The sequence below is a fragment of the Arachis stenosperma genome, chromosome 2 (genome assembly GCF_014773155.1).
Source record: "Arachis stenosperma cultivar V10309 chromosome 2, arast.V10309.gnm1.PFL2, whole genome shotgun sequence".
Classification (NCBI taxonomy): domain Eukaryota; kingdom Viridiplantae; phylum Streptophyta; class Magnoliopsida; order Fabales; family Fabaceae; genus Arachis; species Arachis stenosperma.
Genome location: NC_080378.1, coordinates 119,037,783 through 119,053,038, shown reverse-complemented (window position 1 = coordinate 119,053,038; position 15,256 = coordinate 119,037,783). Strand labels below are relative to the sequence as shown.

Genomic DNA, 15,256 nt, shown 5'->3' with positions numbered 1-15,256 from the left:
TCATCGATGCCTAGAAAATGAAGAAGCATCATTTGATGATGGCAAATCAAAGGGGCTCCAATTACCAATTAACAAGTCAGCATCATGATGAGCTTCACTCCCAAAAAGTGGTGGATGATGATGATGATGTGTGGCTACTTGATCATGAAAGGCATCATGGTTCACCATTATCATCTCAGGATTGTTATCATTTGACCACATCAAATGATGATGATGATGATGATGATGATGATGATGTGAGGCTTCTTCATCACCCGGTAATGGTGGCAACTCAAAAGTATTGATACTACAATGCTCAATTGGTCCATCATTGTTATTATTATTATTATCCCTTTGATGATGAATCTCCATAGAAGAGTTGAACTCTTTTAAGTACATTTGATGGTTATTATTTCCCTCACCAACAAATTTGGGTAGCTCAGGAAGATTTATACATCCATTAAGACCAAACTCTTGATGAGGAGGAAAATTAGTACTACTTGGACCATCTTCTAGAGAAGGATCATCAAAAACTGGTTGCAATAATTGATGATGATGATGATGATCTTGATTATTGTTATTATTCTCAACCACCCCATCTACTGAATTTGGCTTTTGATTGAGGAAATTTGCATAAACTAGGGCAAGGTCAATGTTTGGTCCATCAGCTATCACTGGTGATGAGGATCTATTAGAATGATGATGGCCAATAATAGGGTTAGGGTTAGGGTTAGGGTTATTTGAGGTATGATCATGTGATGGTGATGATGATGAATTCTTGAAATTAAGGCCTTCAAGGGATTGTCTTAGGGTTTTATTACCTCTTCTATTCTTCCGGCAGCCGCCGCCGACCGGAACGTTCCGGAGGGACCCACCTTTTGTCCAGTACCTTCTACAGCCCTTGCAAAAGTACCTTGGTTGAGTTAAGCTGTAGTTGTTGTAGTAGCAAAACTTTGTGTTGGAGGAACCACACCGAGGGCAATTTGGGGATATCTCAACATTAGGCTTCCACACACTCTCCATTGACACTACCTTCTACCTGCATCTGCCTCATCAAATTTCCCTTTTTCTCCCTTACTTTTTGTGTGTTTGTGTGTGTAAGAAAGAGAGGGAGAGAGAGTGAGGGAAATTTCAAGAGAAAAATGAAGTGCTAAAAACTATTGAGATATATATGTAGTATGAATGAAGGTTAAGCTCCCAATGCACATGAATGTAGGGGATAATTGAGTTTGTTTTTGAATGCACATGAGATCACATAAATGTTATTATTAAAGAATAGTAATGCTACATTTTACACATTCACAACAAAATAACTAAAATGTTTAACTTCATATAAGGTTGTTATATAGTTAAATAGACAAAGATGATAGATTTCAGCATATAAGTTTGATCTCTCTATTATATATTTCGTTTTCTCTCTATCATTAAATTAAGCATAGGTTAACAAATTAAATTCTTCAAATAATATTGGAGTATAATATTAACATTAGGCTCATGAAGTAGTAGGCACACTCGGGAGTGGATCCTCTCCAAGTGAAGAAAAAATTGGATGGTGTCAATTGTTTAATCTTATCCTTCATTGTTCTCTCTTATATTTATTTTGTCTCACTTATAAAATTAATGGTGAGAGATCACACTTCATTCTTTTAAGTGTTAAAAAAAATTGAGAGAATCCATTTCCCTCTTATTATTAACCTCTGTTCAAATTTTAGAGAAATTGAAATAATTTATTACATTTTTAAAATAAAAAATATTATTGGTACACTAAAATTAATCACAAATGTATTTATATAAAAATACATGTATAATTTAATTTTTTTAATGTGTATTTATATTATATTAGTGACCGACTTTAGTAACTAATTTTAATGTAATCATTTCAAATTAAATGACTCAAATTCTTATTAAAGGTGTATAGAAATTTGGAACAATAATAATGTTATATTTATAACAAAGTATCTATCTATCTATCTCATCTATGGAATATAAAATCATGGTGCTTGTTATGTGAAAAAAAAAATTGACATTGGAAATGAATATGAAGTGATGCACATGAAGATGCATGGGGTATGTCCGCCTGGTATAATGTGCATGTCATGCCCCGTAGGCTGATGCACAGTGTCGGTGTTTATCACACGTGGCATGTTGGGATTGGTGGATATGAGGGTGATTGAGGAAGCAACTACCTCGGTAAAAACATTTTAGGTTTCTTTCAACACCAGACAGCACACCACAAATATATGACTGAGAGAAGAAGAATAAGAGTAAGAATAAGAATAAGCAGCAGCACTAGCTACCACATTTCTCTACAATAAAGGTAGCATTCCAACCCTATATACATTTTATAAGAGAATAATTTCATAACTAGACATAAAGATTTTAGCTTAGACATGATTATTCAGTTATTATCTGTTAAAGTTCCGAAAGGTATTATTACTTGAATATTTATATTTGATTTGGATATAATTATTTTTGATAAAAAATAATATAGAAAGATTTTAGTCTTACGAGTTTCTTAAGGTAGTAACTACCAATTTATTCATTTATTTATTTATTTACATTAGCAGTGTGATTAAACCATGCTAAAAAGGTGAAATATTTCAGCTATAGTAAACTTGTTTTAGTAAAAATAGTAAAATTCGTCAATTAGCATTGGAATTATCCCCTCCTAAAAGCTATTTGGTATAAGAAAAAGAAAATTAAACGAGACAAATTTAAATAAGGTATATAAATTAAGTTATCTTCAAGAATATTTATTTATTAACATTCATTGCCATTTGCATTTTTATATTATATTGACATTACAATTAGGAATATTGATGAAAATCTTAGTTACATGATCCGAGAAGCCCATGATCCAAGAAATAAGAGTCAATGCAAAGTTTATAGTGATCCTTGAAGAGACATTCTTTCTTCAGAAAAATACTTACTTAATTCCCATATAATAATCCCATGTGCCTTTCTTTCTTGAACAAGAGACACAGACCAATACTTTGCCTAAACCAAAGTACTTGTTTAGACAAGTGAAGCAAAAGAACCATCATTATTGCTTCATTGTTGTCAAAAAACGATGTAGGATGGTGAAAAAAAAATATCATAGCAATAGGAAGCATTTATTTCACTCATAATTTATATCATAACAAGAATTGCAAGAATTTAGCAAATTGTTGTCATTAACCAGATAAATATATCAGTCAAATGCAAAAAGGAAAAAAAAGGAATAAGGATGATATAAGTTGCTATTAAATCATGTTGACTTATGTGATTATTCTTTGTGCATTATATAATTCCTTCCAAGGATATTTGAAGAGATTGAGTGAAATATATAACTAGGAATTAACAATAAATCACATTAATTACACACCACTTGAGCTAAACACTCCATGGAATGATTAGCTTTCCAAATCTTCAATATATTTAGGCCACTAAATTTTTAAACTAAAGAAAAATCCACCATAAAAATAATGAGTTAATATACTAATGATCTTCAAAAATAATATACTAATGAAGATTAGCATAGAAAACTTGTAGCTCAATTAACAATGGCCAATCTAACTAACGAATTTTCCCAATAAAATTAGCACTTGACTCGGAATATAATTTAATAAAAGGAGAAGCAAATAACTTTACACATTGTAAGGCAATGTTATCAAGAACTAATAATGCAACTGTACAATAGAAATACAACATCACCATGATTGCGCTAGAAATCAACATAAGCACCATTGGGGCATTGACTCAGAAATTAAAAGCACGTTCAATGGCCGAGGCACAAACATCAGCACAAGCTCATTAGTAATCAACAATGAAAAACATTTACAGATAAGAATAGTGCAAGAAATCATGCTTCTTTAACTGTAGCATCTGCATTAACTTCGGATACTACTCCAAAAGTTGGCAAAGTTTGTCGCGGTCACTCAACAAAGACTGCCAAGTCAAAAGAGTAAGATGGTAAGAATAAAAAAGATAAATCAAGTTTGTATATCAGCATCATCAATAGAAAGTAGTGTGTGACGTGTGCTCGAAAACAAGAACAATAGTGAGAAAGAACACCATGCATAACAAATACCTGAATTGCTTCCGGCGATTTGAAATACTCGTGTAATGACATTCCAGCATCTGACTGCTGCTGTGCTTGAGCATCGCGATGTTGAGTAAATTCGGCTGACTGATGCTGCGGTGCATGTGGAAACTCTTGCTGGTTTCGATAATAAGTCTACATCGATGAAACTTGAGACTGCTGCAGCATTTGGATTTGTATTTTTGACACTCATTTGGATATTTGAAATTTTAATTTAATTGTTTGGACATTGAATTAGTTATAGTTTGTTTGACAGATTTTTACTTTTATTTCGACTTATATTATGATAGTTAATTTTTTTGTGATTTTATTTGTAGATTGTGATAGATACATTAAAGCATGTTGTATCAAGAAAAAATTATACATTGAAGTAAAATTACAAGATGAAAATGATAGTTACAGTGTATATAACTTAATTGTCAAGTTAGAATTTGGTCATGCCCGTATGTTAAAACCAAAAGAAATTCAAAATGATTCTCTTATATATCCACATGAGGTTGAATCATATTGATTTTTTTTTTCAAAAATTAATTATTTAGTTAAAAGGAAAGATTTTCTTTACACTAGAAAATTGAGTTGTTTTATTTATAAAAATTTTAAATACTCAAGATTAGAATTTATTTGTTTATATGAAAAGCAATTAGAATAGTATATATTAGACTATATGATTATTGCCAAGGACATATATGATTTAAAAATGTATGTAGAAAAATTAAGGTAGAAAAATTTTGTTTTATGTAATAGTTGCAATCATTTATTGGGTGATTTTGAGAAATCACCGAATGTTGGAGATACTACAGAGAAATGAGGAAAAAATATTATATGTGATTTTGTGTATATTATATGTGATTTTGTGTTGACTGCTAAAGCCATTGAAAACTAATGAATCCATTTCCTTTGACATCTTTCACTAGAAAGCAAAGCTTTTGGTATGTTCAATCTTTATTTATTTTTATTTTATAACTGTTGTTTATTACAAGAATACATGGTATCATCTATATATGAAAAATTTTCAATCTTTTGCACCTACTTTTGCTGTTTTAGAAAGTTCTGCACCATTTTTTAGAGAATAAAAAAAATGATTAAAGTTAATCTTCCCTCCAAATTAATTTGGACATACTTGATGAGATAATGATGATAACATGGATACATATAAAATATAATAACAAAAATCTTATGTAATATATATGAACTGGTAACAATTATTTTTCTCCTATATTTGTCATATTTTATGTAAAACCTTTGTCCAAATTTCATGTATACTGTGCATGAAGCCTTATTTAAAAACTGTATTTTTATCCATCCCAGATATATTTTATTAAGAATTGAAAATTTTGTGATATGACAGTATTAATGGTACTATTTTTAATAATTTTGAATTATTAATTTTATTTTAGACAAGATCGGCAACAAAGATTCACATGAAAAAGGATACAAGACAAAAACATGTAGATATCAGGGATGTTTTGAATAAACCTTGATATTCAAAACATCACTAATAACAGCATCTTTCTTGTCTTATAACATTTCTCATGTAAAATCTCCGCCACCAATATTGTCTAAAACAAAATCAATAAACTAAAATTATTAAAAATCGTACAATTAATATTGTAATATCACAAATTTTTTAATTTCTAATAAAATATGCTTGAAATAGACAAAAATACAATTTTCAAAATAAAACTTCATGTACAATATACATAAAATTTGGACAAAAACTATCCAATATATTAGTCACATTTTTACTCCTATGCTATCAAAAATAACAAAATAATTGTTAGATTTTATATAAAACATAACAAATTTAAGAGAAAAATAACAATATTTCAAGTATATAACGCCAACAATTCCGTGCAAATACCAAAAATTTAATAAGATTTTTATTGTCATATTTTAAATGTGTTATCATCACGATTATATGTTAAGATTGCATTAAGCATGGTTCTTTTAACTTTAATTGTCTAAATTAATCAGGAGAAAAAATTAGTTTCAATCGCCTTTTTTTATCCTCTCTAACGAATGATACTAAACTCTCAAAGTAAATAAAAATAGGTATAAAAAATTGAAAATTATCGGTATGATAAAAAACATGAATGGTACCACGGTATATTTCTGTAAAAACAAGTATAACATAAAAATAAATAAATGTTAACCATACCAAACAAATTTTCAAGAACGATTCCAATGAAAGCAGGGAAAGATGCCAACATTTAAAGATGTGGATTAATAAAATTTTCAATGGTTTCAACAGCCCAACACAAAATCACACATCATTTTCTCTCTCATTCCTCTTGTAGCATTTATTAACTTTCCAAAAACACCCAATAAATAATCATTACATAAAACAAAATTTTCCCACCTAAATTTTTTAATATACACCTTTAAATAGTATATCCTGGACAGCGACCATACATCTTAATATATAAGATCCCAATTGATTTTCATCTAAAAAATAATTCTAATATTAAGTTTCTGAAATCTTTATAAATAAAGCAATTCGATTCTCCAGTGTAAAGAAAACTTTCCGCTTAACTAAATATTGTCTAGGAAAGAAAATCGATATGATTCATGTGGATATATAGAAGAATCATTTCGAATTTATTTTTTTTGTAAAATATAACCAAATTCTAACTCGACAATTAAGTTATATGCACTGTAACTATTAGGTTCATGCTCCAATTCTATTTTAGTATATAAATTTTTATTTAATACAACACACTTTAATGTATCTATCACAATCTACAAACAAAACCACAAGAAAAATAACTACTATAATACAAGTCAAAGGAAGAGTAAACAACGGTCAAAATCAACCAACATAATTAAATAAGTCAAATAAACTATAGCTAATTCAATATCTAAACAACTAAATCAGAATCTCAATTCTCAAACATCCAAATAAGTAAAAAAATACACACCCTATTAACAAAGACTCAAAACAGTTTCAAATCGATTCCACAAAATGAAAATTAGTATCCCATCACCAACAAACAAGAAGAATCTGAATAATGAACGGCTGAAAAACAAGGGTGATAGTTTTCCTTTTTAAGTAACAAGAAACATACATGAAACCACTCAAACAAATTAAGTCCAGCAAGACATATATAAAGCAATATCCACGTATTGACGTATATGAGTCGGTTGAGTACTACAAAGTGATGACTACACACAAATTAACTAAAAAGTACCTAACACTCGATCTCTAATTTTAATTAACAGCTCTAAGTAAATTATCTACAAACAAATGACTCTCAATCCCCTATTGGATGTTCAATAACTATAAAAATCATTTAGAAATCAGGAACGGTATGAAAAGATTTCTAGGTTCATTCAAAAAATTGTATTCATGCAATTGTTTTTGTTTAAATTTTCACAGTTCTCCCTTTTATAGAATTCCTAAGCTAGTTTCTTAAGTAAGAAATAACAATTTACAGCACCACATCAAAAGAACTAAGAAGATGCAGAGAAATAAAAAAGTTCTCTGATCTATAGCCTGCTCAAAACCTTAGAGAGAAGAGTTTGCATATTAAAAACCCATTGAATTGAGTGTGAAGAGAAATGAGACTTGAGTCAACTATAGAAGGAAAAAGAGTTAGCTATTTATAGCCAACTAAGTATACACTTAACAAAAGTTCATAACCTTAAAAAGTAGCTTGGCAGGTTTGATATTTGGTTTAGTTTTCATAACCTTGGATTAAATAACTAGTACAACACCCGCTAATCTTTCTTTTCTCTTCATTCCATATTCTAATTATTTCCCCACCAATGTGGCTCACATGCATATGATCTCAAAAAGAAAAACAGAAGTTCGACAACCTTGCTATTGTAACAAGGCACACAAGACAAGTAGACAGGATAGACTTAGAAGTTAGAATTCAATGTCGTCAAAGAACTAAATATTCCAACATCCATAAGCAATATTGTGAGGAAATTCAATGATGAATGATCATTACAGATAATGCTCAAACCCTAGACACACCTAAATTGGTCGGTATGACTTTGACTTCCTATAACAGTATGATCCTCAACCTTTTCCCCATTTTCATAAAAACAAACATCAAACTAAATAAAACCCAAAAAATGGAGACTAAACACAACACTATAATAAAGAAGAACTAACAAAAAACATCAAATGCCTCATTAAAACCCAAAAGCAGAACATAAAAAAAAAAACCCAAAAACAGAACATCTCCCATTTCACATTTGCATAGCAGAACAGAACATTAAACCAATTAAAATCCAAAAACTGCTCTGAAAATTTAATCAAACCATAAATATCAATCAATAAAACTTAAACAAAATCAAAACCCTAATCGTGAATGCTTAACAAAAATTAAAGAAAAAGCAAAACAGTTACAGATATAGTGAGCATAGGACGAAGTACCACAGTTTAATGGTGAGGACGGCAAGGAGGAGGGTCGAGAGAGGGAACAGAGGCGGGACGGGTGATGGAGAATGAGACGGCGGCGCAACTAGTTCAGAGACGCAGATGGCAGCGCGAGGAATGAGTGACGATGAGATAGGATTGGACGGAGGCGCTGCGACGGGTTGTAGGGAGGAATTGTGACGTGTTGAGAGGGAGTTACAAGTTGAGAGGGAGTTATGGCAATGATGAGTGTTGAGAGAAGGCTTTAATGTTAATTTATTGAGAATGTGATTAATGAGAACTAGCGTCTCAACTGGCACTATCCTGCCTATTCAGCAGCTTTTTTATTATTTTTAAAAAATAAAATCCGCACTATGCCTAGACCAAATATTTGTTCATTATAAAAATTTGTTGGTACATACTCATTGATATTAATAGTTGCTACTTTTAAGTTGAAAAAATCTTCGAGTATAAAAATCTATTATCCAATGTATTATAACCCATATTAACATCCATTTACAAAAAAATAATGTGTGCGCTAAAATCCATTTTATTGATTTTTTTAAATGAATTAGACACTATTATTGTAAAAACTAAATTGAAAAAGTAATATAAAAAATATATAAATTATATCCTATTAATAAGTTACACTTCAACGTGATTTTATCTAATATTATTTAGAAACATTCATTGTCTTAATGTCTAGAAAAAATATCCCAACATAAGTTATATGACATCAATCTAATTTTTAATCATAATTAATTTTGTAAAATCACATTTATACCAACATCCATTGTGTCATACGACTGGTCACAGAATCACTGGTTCAACAGGTGAAAGTCCGCATCTATATCTTCATAAAACAAATTTGAAGCTTGACCAACATTTCCTTTATTTTGATTTGCATCTATATCCACATTTGTATCTTTCACAAATCAATACCAAAAATAATTCATAATAATACAAACAGAAAGTATAGGACAACAATTTAATTGAACAATTGCAAAGAGCATGAACCTCATTTTCAACAACAAATTCAACTATAATAATTTTTAGCAACAAAATATTTATCTCAAGAGATGATTTACAGATTTATAACAAAAAAATTTAGATAAGTGATTATTTCAGCAAGACAACAATAGATTCAATCTTCAGCGATGATAATAAATAACAAATTCAACGTGATTTACAGATTTACAACAAAAAAATTTAACTAAGTGATTATTCAGCAAAACAGCACCATATTCAAGGTTCAATAAACTTAGTAATGATTTTCGGCAACCAACAAACTTAAAGCTAAGTGATTATTTTGGCAAGTCAACAACAAATTCAAGGTACATGATAATCAATAACACATTCAACTTTCAGCAACAAATTATTTAAGCATCAAAATCAAAGTTGAAACAGAAAGATCAGGGAGAACTCACCAAATCGAGTTACGCGAAGGAAGCCGACGGCGAAGGAGAAGTTGATGGCGAGGAGAAGCTGACAGCAAGGCTCGAAGCAAGAAGACGACAACGAAGACAAGCCCACCGGGATCTGTTGCCTCTGCTACCGGCGACGAAGAGCGCAGGGAAGGGAGAGATCGAGACCAGGTGCGAGACAGAGACTGTGAGAAGCAAGAAGACGACCACCACCACGACCCGAGGGACCAGATGCGGTTCCGTCTGCTTCTGCCGCCGGCGAAAAGAGGGCAGGGAAGGGAGAGCTTCAGCTGACGAGAGCTTGACAGACTGGAGACAAGAAGTGAGAGACTGGAGATGAGACAAGCTGACGAGAGCTTGAGCTCGTGGGAGAGAGTGACGAGAAACTGAGAAAGAGAGTTGAGAGAGGAGATAGCGTTGTGGGCTGGGGGTTTGATCTTCAGCAATTAGGGCTTCAGAGAAGAAAAGGGGAAAAAGAAGAGAGAAAAGAGAAAAGGGGGAAGGGGGGTGTTGGAACGACGCCGTTCATTAAAAGAATAAAATCGTGACTCGGACCGGGTCAAATAAACGATGGGATCACTGGTTTGGCTGAAAACCGTCCGGGTTAACCCGGTTTTCAACAGATTTAATGCATGATCGGTCTAACGAGTGGCTCAAATCAGCCACAGCCGGTCAAGTCAGGTTTAATAACTATGCTAAATAGTATCCTCCATATGAATTGAATTGTTACACGTTTATAATTTTACACAAGATTACTGATCTCTTTGCATAACAATTAGAGCATCATACAGTTAAAAAAATACAAATACCAACACGAAAAGAATAAAAAAAAAAAAGGATATTTCTGAAGAACTAAATTTCAATTCAGTTTATACTTAAACGTTAAAATAAAAAGCCTATTATTTTTCAAAAATAAAATCATTATCATAAAATTATTTTCTTTGATAATTTATAATAACGTAATACAATTCTACAAATTTACAAATAATTCTCTTAAGTGAACCCACACGCATGCTTAAATTTTTATTCATTATATATTAACAGAATAATATAATTTAACAAATATATAAATTATATACTTAAACATATTTTAAGATTTTAAAAGAACATATATATCAAATTTATAAATACTTTAGAAGGATTATTCAGTTGGACAATTTGATATTAAAATCTATCCTTTTTATAAAATTAAATTATTGAAAAAATTTAATGAAATTAAGAAAAGAAAGAACTCAAGAGGGAGACCAAAATCAAACCATAATTCTACCCAATTGAAGGAAATTAGAATCTTATGTTATTATGCAAAAAATTTATTTTTTATTGAAAGATGGCAAAACTTTGTTCAAAAACCTAGTATAAATTTAAATACCTATGTTCATTCGATATTTGTTTGTCCCAAAAAGTTAATTAAATAAAAATGTTTTAGATCTAAGGATCAAATAGGCATTATACTTAGAACAATTGATTCCCTATTATAATAAACCTTTCATATAATTATAATAGGATGCACAAATATAACATTTTACATGCTAAAATGGTTAAAATTAAAGTAAAAACTAATATGCAAGAAAAAAAAATACAAAGTTGTTTCATTATTCTAACGATTTTATATTTTTATATTTCTATTCAAAATGTATTCAATGCAAAAAAAAAAGTATTTTCTTGTAACACTAAACAAACCTAAATCTTGAAACAATTAAGAAATAAGGATGTTTAGTAGTGCATCTCAAATTTTTAGAAAATACAATATTTACAGGCAACTACAATTTCTTTGTTAGCAGTTGCAACCCAAAAAGATTCAAACTATTAAATACCATGACATTTTCCCCAAACAATCTTACAAAGGAAAAAAAAATCCTAGAAAATGTCATAGACAAATAGACAAAAAAGAAGCATTGCTCAAATCTTACTGTGTTAACAACAACATACATAAAGCAAAAATGATTTTGTTTTGGGAGTACACCAAGCAATACAATACCTTATCTTTTTTCTTTATAGAAATAATGTCATAATTTATTAAATTAAATCTTGAATATGTCATTGTTACCAAACTATTCACATACATGATTAAACCATTAGTTTCACAGAAAAGCAAATTCTTCATCTGTCAACAAGGTCCTTACTGTATATTTTTACTTACAATAAAAACATAGACTTGCTAGTTCTGATAATAAAGAACAATTTCAACCATAGGCTAAAATTATGATTCTCTCTAGCTTTCTAAATCAGATAGAAAGAGATTCCATTAAAATATAACTAATTCATTTTTGAAGTAAATGAAGCCACTAACCTTGGTCTCATACTCAACAGAGAGTAAATCAGCTCTAAGTTTCTCCATATTTGTCTTAGCAATCATTCTCTCAACCTCCCTTTGCAGTTGTGCCTCATTGTGTGCCATTCATCTCAGCTCAATTTGCCACCTTCAACCACTCCAAAATTTTGGCCATTTTGCATTTGCCTATGTTAATATGCAAAACTCTAAAGCTCACGCCTTAATAATAGTCCAGAATTGAACTTTAAAATCATCAAAACTACCTAATTCAAATATGATGTTTAAAGCTTATAATAGAAGAATTTAAAGTCCTTAAAATATTAAATAAACATCCTTTTAGAATTGAACTTTAAAATCATCAAAACTACCTAATTCACATATGATGTTTAAAGCTTATAATAGAAGAATTTAAAGTCCTTAAAATATTAAATAGACATCCTTTTATTCCGCAAAGCATGTTAAGGAATTCAAACATACACACACGTTGAAACTAAATAAAGTAACGTCTCATTTAAATCCCTAAAGAAGTCACCTTAAATTATTTCATGAGCAATTCTTTTTATCAAACTAAGCATTTTCTTAACTACCATCTAATTCTTTTTTTTTCTTTTATAAAACTAAGCATTTTCTTCTTAATCTTCCAGTCTAAAATTAGAACAAATGAAGCAAAATTCAAAGAGTTTATTGGCATTTAATCAAGAATCTAACATGCAAAGAAGAAAGCTTAAAAACAAATATATTCTTGAGGATTCCATTACACAAATCAACATCACAGAGAACATAGGATGTGATTTCAGAATCTATTTAACTGATATGATCGTCCATCTATATATACCCCAAAACAGTGATTCTTAGTGTGTAATCTATATCTATTCTCTTCTCCCCTCCACTGCATATATATCATTATGATAATAATTGTGTACTAAGTGGTTATCAGACTGAAACACCAAGTCATAGAGAATAGAGAATAACACATCTGACATTTGATAATGAAAACAAAATACATCATGTTCAATATTTTATCCAAAAGATGTTTACCTAACCAATTCAACTGCGGGTGCCACTTGATTGGCCTCACTCGAGGCTTCTTGCTTTTTCTGACTAACCTCTTATGCAATTTCTGAAACAATAGCATAGCAAAAATAATAAAATAATTAAAAATAAGATTATTAGTAGCACAACAACTACATCATCTCCAAGGATCAATATAATGGTGCAAATTGAACGGTGAACAGTTTAAGCAATATCATCTAAGCTGAAAATAAAATCATAAAAAATGAATACACATAAAAGTTCAAATCAGAGGGGGAGAAAAAACACAAAAGGTAAGAGAGAGCAATTGAAAACTTTCAGCAATAACACAAAATTAGGATGAATACATCTCTTATTATCTCTGCCTTCTTCTCTGCACTTCTAAACCACAATCAAGCAACTACACCATATCAAGGGCACACAAAAAAGATGCGATTGAACTCTAGTACATAGGCTAATAGAATCACTATAAAATTCAAGTTCATGATCTCTTCTGTAATATAATGCTAACAATCAATTGGTTAACTAAAAAATGTTTGTTTTACATAGTGACCAGTTTTTCAAATTTCAATTAGTTAACTAAAAAATGTTTGCTTCTCAAAAGGGGGGAAAAGGAAATCTATATAATTTTCAAGTTGTCATAGTTATAGAAAATAGTCAAGACTCAAGAGCATGATTCAGTGACTAAAAAACTGCCAACAAACCATAACATAGAACTGCAGCAGTGGTATATACTGAGTTCATAGAAATTGCAATGCAACTAAAAATTGGAAATCAACATTCATTATGCATGTATAGTAGAAGAAAAAGTAAATTAAAGCAGATAATTTATGAACTATTATTAGTGTTATTGTTGCATATTCACAAAATACTGCATGTAATACATGACTTTAACCATTTGCATTGCCCTTGAGGTTTCAATATTTATATATGGAAGGAAACTCAAAACCAAATATACAAAAGTTATGGAAGGAAAAGGAAGAACAAAAATAGTTAAATACATATAAACTTAGTTAAATATTAATGTATGCCATCCAAAAATTAAACTGAACAAATTAAAGAAGAGACAAAAATGATATAATATGAATAAAAAAAGGTGAAAAAAATAGCAATTAACGCAGGCAGATGCATCATTCATACCGCTTTAGCAGGCGCAGCTCCAGCCGGAGCAACTTGCCAGCAAATTTCACACCTTGAGCTTTGCCAGGGAAGTTGTTCCTAAAAAAAAATCAAGTTTTCAAATTACTAATGTAAAAATTCTAATAAAAATGTTTAAAAAAGGAAGAAAAATATGTTCCATCATATTTATTGGTTAGAAGATTTTGCTAACAGAGGACAGAGTAAACCGAAATATTGCACCGGAGCTCCGGCGTTTCCTCTGCTTGCATCCCGAACCCTAACGACATTTTCTGTAACTTTTTTTTTAAAAAGAAAAAAATAAAAAATAAATAAATTTCTGCTTGTAAAGAAGAAAAAATACTTCTGCCACACCACCGATGACAGGATCTCGGAGCTCTCCATTCTTTTGACCGAAGTGGTCAACTTGTTGCCAGCTGCTCCTTCGGTAGTAACACCACTCACCGTGCCACTATTCTTTTTCCTTGCAGCTGCACCAACAGCCACGGCCACCTCTAATTTATTATTCTTCATCTTTGCTACTCGCCGGAAACAGATTCGGAGCCTCTGTCGTCGTCTTCTTTTTTTCTTCGACAGACGCTCTCCTAACCCGCAGTACTGAGCACGCCCATTCTTTTTTCTTTTAGCGAGAGAGACAGCGCCCAAGTAGAAAGAAAGAAGCGAAGAGAGAGACAGAAAATGAAGGATAGAAGAGAAAGTTTAAATTTATTCACTATTGATTTGGAATGCTCATTCAAATTGTTTGTTTGAAATTTGAATTCCAACCCAAAAAGAGAAAGAACCCGCTCATAGCCAACAAAATCTCCTCCTCAATCTGAAGTTTGAAGTTTGAAATTTCTATTACTCTCTCAGTCTGTCTGTCTCGGTAACTTTTTTTTTTTCTTTTGTCAAACACACTTTTTTCAGAGTTACTATTTTGGCAGCTACAATGTCTATTTTACCCATCGAGGTTTGAATGTTTACAT

General features: G+C 30.8%; 1 protein-coding gene and 2 long non-coding RNA genes across 3 annotated transcripts; all 3 read right to left on the bottom strand.

Annotated features, from left to right (window-relative positions):
- Positions 1–1,002, bottom strand: LOC130963612 (dof zinc finger protein DOF3.5). The gene has a single exon (XM_057889714.1). The coding sequence runs from the start codon at positions 1,000–1,002 to the stop codon at positions 1–3; it is 1,002 nt and encodes a 333-aa protein (XP_057745697.1).
- A 2,527-nt stretch (positions 1,003–3,529) lies between these two features.
- LOC130961100 (uncharacterized) lies at positions 3,530–10,333 on the bottom strand. Its single transcript, XR_009079356.1, has 3 exons — positions 9,854–10,333; positions 4,049–6,979; positions 3,530–3,906 (listed from the first exon to the last, which is right to left on the bottom strand). It is a non-coding gene; the product is annotated as an uncharacterized LOC130961100 (long non-coding RNA).
- A 1,819-nt stretch (positions 10,334–12,152) lies between these two features.
- On the bottom strand, positions 12,153–15,012 carry LOC130961101 (uncharacterized). Its single transcript, XR_009079357.1, has 4 exons — positions 14,635–15,012; positions 14,295–14,372; positions 13,161–13,242; positions 12,153–12,308 (listed from the first exon to the last, which is right to left on the bottom strand). It is a non-coding gene; the product is annotated as an uncharacterized LOC130961101 (long non-coding RNA).
- Positions 15,013–15,256: the final 244 nt, after the last annotated feature.